Raw genomic sequence first — 5,213 nt, 5'->3', positions numbered from 1 at the left:
GGGGGCGGGGGGGGGGCGGCGGTAGACGGGCGGCGAAAAATACAGCCTGGGAAAGACTGCCAGACTGAGAACGCCAGTCACTTTTGGGCCCCTGCGGCCACCGTCGCTTCCTCCTGAGCCGTACAAGGCACCGCCCCCTTCTGCGTGCGGCCGGAAGGAAGGTGAAAGCCGGTCACCTCTGAGGAGCCGGTTGCGGATTGGAGTGCGAGTTACGGTTCGGAGTGCGAGTTACGGTTCGGAGATGTGGTTCGAGATTCTGCCTGGCCTCGCCATTATGGGCGTGTGCTTGACCATCCCCGGGGTGGCCACTGCATACATCCACAAGTTTTCCAACGGGGGCAAGGTAAGGCGGCCGCGGCCGGGTTCTGTGGACCATGGGACTACGGTGGCCCTTTGGATGCGCTGCCGCTCCGCTCTGTCCTCCTTTGAGTCTTGCCTGAAAGCGGAGACTCGGCGGACTCCACATTTTCCTTTAGCAGAATATAGCGAGGTTTTGGTTGAGGAAGAGTGGCCCAAAAGGCAAGCGATGCGTTTGGCAGTTAGCAAGGTAGCGTACAAGAGCCGGGCCCCACTGCCTAGACCGAGGATAGAGGAGGTAGTTGTGTCCTTCCCATCATTCATCTCCTTGTGGAAACCGATTGGGTGACTGTTTGTGCACGCGAGCGTAGGTGCCTGCGGAGATCCGAAGAGGGCACCGGGTCGCTTGGATCTGAAGTTGCAGGAGGGTAGGAGCCAGCAGCAGTGGGTGCCAGGAATCGGACTCAAGTCCTCTGCGGGAGCAACTGGCACTCTGGACCAATAAGCAATCTCTCCATTCCTGGTCGTTTTTCTTTTTACGTGTTTGTTTGTTGGGGGGGGGGGGGTAGGCGTGTCAGGCGCACCTGCGGACAGCAGAATTCAGCGTGCCAGAATTGCGTTTCTCCCTCCATCATGTGGGTCCAGGGGATACAGCCCAGGTCCGCAGGCTTAGGGCAAGGGCCTTTACCCGTTAAGCTGTCCGACACCTTCCCTCTGTTGGCTTAATTTCCCACATTCACGTTTCCGTAGCTGTGTGTTCTGTATCCTTAATCAATCCTGCCTCCTTTTCTGCTTCCCACTTGAATGTGTAAGCCTTAAGGAACTCACGTTGTGGCTTTCGTTTTCCCTCTTCCTAGGTCTCCCCAGCGACCTTAGAGTACTGTCAGATTATAATTGGAGTTCTGTTTTGGTTTGGACTTTTCTTTCAGGTGTACTCTAACCTTTATTGTTTGTTAGAGTCACAAAGCAACAGCTAGATTTTTTTTTCTTTCCTTCATTTTTCGCATTCTCTACGACGTGGCTTGCTTGGATTTGAACTTGTGGGTCCTCCTGCTCTTACCTCCAGAGTTTTGGCATTACAGGCATGACCCACCTCACCAGAAAGCTAATTCAAGTCTTCAGGCTGGGCAACAAGTACTTTTCCCTGCTGAGCCATCTCACTGGCTCAGCAGCAAAACAAAATGGCTGGGCTTGGTGGCTCTAGCCTGTAATCTAGCACTCAGGAAGCTTGGGCAAGGAGATTGAGGAAGACTGGAGGTCAACCTGGGACTAGATAGTGAGTTCCAGGAGAGCCTGGAACACAATGAGGTCCTGCCCCCCCCCCAAAAAAAAAAGAGAGAGAGAGAGAGAAAAACAAAGAAGAAAGAAAATCAGTGCCCCCCCAAAAAGGAAGAGGAAGTTTAAGAAGTCAGTTACCAACTTAATCCTAAATATTAATGGGATTGATAGTCTGGTTTTATTTAGGAGGTTTGGCTCTATGTTGTCCACTTAGCTTTTGTTTCAGCAATGATTCTAGTTTTCTAGCGAATTATTTCTTTTTGTAGAAATGTATTTTATTATTACTATTTGCATGTATGTGTGTCTGCTTCTGTCTGTGTGCACCATGAAGAGTAGAAGAGGGTATCAAGTCTCTTCTGGAATGGAGTTCAAGGCAGTTAGGAGTCTCCTCCTGTCTCCCCCCCCAAACAAAACAAAACATGTTGGTATTGAGAAACCAATTGAGAACCCAGAGATAACAAGTGCTCTTAACCACAGAGCCACCTCTTCAACCCCTACTTTGTCACTGAAGAAAAATTGGAGCTTTATCTTTTTACTGGGTCACCCATATTTATAAACTGCATTGTCCTTTACTTGAAGGAAAAAAGAGTTGGTCGCTTTCGTTACCAATGGTATTTGATGGAAAGAGATAGACGTGTCTCTGGAGTCAACCGCTACTATGTGTCCAAGGTAAGATGGCTGAAAGATTGCAGTGTGTTCTGGTACTTCCTTGCCTAAGTTCATACGGTACTCATTTAATTGGCATGTTTTTTTCTAGTGAAGTATGCAGTCTTTTATACATAAAATGGTCTTTGTTGGTGTGTTGTGTGTGTGTGTGTGGTGTGCATTTGTACATGTGTGGGTACACTTCCCCTGAATGTGTACGTGGACGACACTCTCCCATTTATTTACTTGCTTGTTTGTTGTTTGTTTCTTTTTTAGGCAGGGTCTGAATATGTAGCTTTGGCTTGCCTTGAACCTGCTCTGTAGACCAGGCTGGCTGAACTCACAGATTGACCTACCTCTCTCTCCTGAGTGCTGAGATAAAATGTGTGTAGTAGCAGGCCTGGCTATTTATTTATTTGAAATTTCTCTTCCTTTTGTGTGTGTGCCATGGTGCATATGTGGAGGTCAGAGGACAGCTTGTGGGAGTCAGCTCTCTCCCTTCACCATGTAGGTTCCAGGGATCAAATTCAGCTCCTCAGTCTTGGTGTCAGGCACTTTTACTCATGGAAGCATCTTGCCAGCCCTTTTAAACCTTGTTTAAAGAATTGATATAGCTGTCATGGTGGCACATGCTTGTAATCCTAGCCCCTGGGAGGCTGAGGCAGGGAAAATCTATGAGTTTGATACTAACTTGTACTACATAGAAAGATCTTACTCATAAAACATAGAAAAGAATATAATTTTATGCATAATTGGGTTTTAAGAAACTGTTATTTTTATAGATCAAAAATAGCCAAGTAGCATTTTAATATTACTCAGATTAATGCTATATTTTCCTAACTTGTAAGATAATTTTTTCTTAATTACTTTAATTTTATTTGTTTGTGTGTTGTGTGTGCGTGCATGTGTTTGTGTGTGAATGCAGGTTGCATGTGGAGGTCAGAGGACAATCTGGAGGCAATCAGTTCTCTCCTGCAACCTTGTGGGATCCAGGAATTCAACTCAGGTTGACAGGTTTGCATGCAGGTGCTTCTCACCCTCATAGTTCTTTCAGTTTCTTAAATCACTTTGTATTTGCCCCTAGCTCACAGATTCCCCACAATGAACTTAGGTAAATTTTGTGTTCATTTTATAGATGAGAAAGCATGGTTAGAATGAGTAAAAAAGTATTGCAGGGCTCAGTTTGATGCTGGCTGAGAATCAACTCTCATGGACGAGAAGGTAGTTAGTAAGTCCATGCTTTGGTGTTCAGTGGTTTCATTTCCCCTGACTATGTTCTTTTCATACCTGGAAGGAATGCCATTACTTATCTCTAGTAGAGTCTTAAGCATTGTGAATTATTTTTTTTTTGGTTTTGATACTGCTTTTCTTTGGAAGCAGACACTTGCTACATAGCTCTGGCTGGTCTGGAGCTTGCTGTGTAGCCTAGAGTAAACTTGAACTCAGAGCAAATTTCCTGCCTTTCCCTCCCCGAGTGCTGGGATTGCGATTACAGATATATGATACTATGCCCTCTTTAGAAGGTCTGCATATTTATGGAGCAAAGGTTTTAGAGTTAGGGTCATTGTACTTGAATTTTGGCTCTGCTATTATTTGACTGACTTAAAGAAGTGGTTTTTGTTTTCTTGAGGCAGAATCGGGTGATTTCTAACTTCTTTGAGTTTCTGCTACATCGTTTATGAAGAGTTTGAATGAGGATAACAGTATTTGCCTTGTGTTTGGTGCTGTTTTGTGAGACAGTGTACTGGTCCTCTAATTTATGGAGGGGCCTGTGTATGAGGATCCAGGAAGTGAATAGTTGCTTGACTGTAATTCTAGTTAGGGTGAAGAAAAGGGCTTTTCATATATATAATATGTTTGCTGCTGTCAGAAAATGAAGTGAACGAGGTATAGTGTGCACTCTACAATCCTAGCATTTGAGAGGTGGAAGCAGGCGGATCAGGAGTTTACCTTTGGTTACATAGGGAGTTTAAGATGAACTCCTTTGGATTACATGAGACCTTGTCCAAAAAAAGAGAGAGAAAAGGCCAGACATGGTGTGGTGGCACACAACTTTAATCCCAGCACTCGGGAGGCAGAGGCAGGCGGATCTCTGTGAGTTCGAGGCCAGCCTGGTCTACAAGAGCTAGTTCCAGGATAGGCTCCAAAACCACAGAGAAACCTTGTCTCGAAAAAAGAAAAAAGAAAAAAAAAAGGATTATGAAATCCAATTCAGCTTCTATTGTTGCAGTTAGAGAAATGTGGGGTGGGAAATCACTTGCTTTACTGACAGTGTCATTCTGTGACACTGGAAATCAACAGCATGGTACATTTCTCATGGGAACAGGATCCTCACATTCTCCTTTTCCAACTGTTTTCCAGGGCTTGGAGAACATTGATTAAGGAAGCATTTTCCTGGCTGATGAAAGAAATTACTCAGCTATGATCATCTGTTCTTGCTAAAAGGCAAATGCAGCATATTATATACTATGCGCAAGTTATATAATGCCGAATAAAAAATTTAAAAAAAAATCTAAAGTCAATTTTCCTTCTTACGAAGTAAAGTTGGAGTTTACTAAAGCTATTTTCATACAGGCATAAGCGTGGGGGTTGAGAGAGAAGTAGAAGCACTCTGAAGAAACTAAGATGTATCTAAACACACAGTTTAGAGTGTGGGTGTGGCTTCTTGGAGAGTCTCCTTTTTCTTTTACAGTGATGAGGTTTTGGTAGGTGCTATGATGAAACATGACCAAAGGTAACTTGGGGAGGAAAGGGTTTATTTCACTCACGGTTCCATACAACAGTTCATCATCAAAAGCAGTGAGGGCAGGAACTTGGAGGCAGGAGCTGATGCAGAGGCCATGGAGGGGTGCTGAGTACTGGCTTGCTCTCCATGGCTTGCTTAGTCTGTTCTCTCATAGAACAAAGACTATGAGCCCATGGTGACACCATCCACAATGGGCTGGGCCCTGCCCCATTAATCACTAATTAAGAAAATGCCCCACAGGCTTGTC

The 5,213-nt window shown here is 44.9% G+C and overlaps 1 protein-coding gene across 1 annotated transcript; it reads left to right on the top strand.

The window, feature by feature from the left end:
• The first annotated feature begins 133 nt into the window (after window positions 1-133).
• Ndufa1 (NADH:ubiquinone oxidoreductase subunit A1) lies at window positions 134-4,748 on the top strand. Its single transcript, XM_050121951.1, has 3 exons — window positions 134-343; window positions 2,155-2,244; window positions 4,582-4,748. Exons 1-3 carry the CDS (start codon window positions 242-244, stop codon window positions 4,600-4,602), a joined length of 213 nt encoding a protein of 70 aa, XP_049977908.1. The 5' UTR covers window positions 134-241; the 3' UTR covers window positions 4,603-4,748.
• Window positions 4,749-5,213: the final 465 nt, after the last annotated feature.

Source organism: Alexandromys fortis, unplaced genomic scaffold (genome assembly GCF_014885135.2).
Source record: "Alexandromys fortis isolate MF-2015 unplaced genomic scaffold, M_Fortis_MF-2015_v1.1 scaffold_189, whole genome shotgun sequence".
NCBI classification, from domain to species: Eukaryota; Metazoa; Chordata; class Mammalia; order Rodentia; family Cricetidae; genus Alexandromys; species Alexandromys fortis.
The sequence above is the reverse complement of the archived record's forward strand: the minus strand, read 5'-3'. Positions and strand labels throughout refer to the sequence as shown.

Coding starts and splice junctions, on each gene's coding strand:
- Ndufa1 (XM_050121951.1), top strand. CDS start 242: ATGTGGTTCGAGATTCTGCCTGGCCTCGCCATTATGGGCGTGTGCTTG. Junction 344..2,154: donor AGTTTTCCAACGGGGGCAAG/GTAAGGCGGCCG, acceptor CTTTACTTGAAG/GAAAAAAGAGTTGGTCGCTT. Junction 2,245..4,581: donor ACCGCTACTATGTGTCCAAG/GTAAGATGGCTG, acceptor ACTGTTTTCCAG/GGCTTGGAGAACATTGATTA.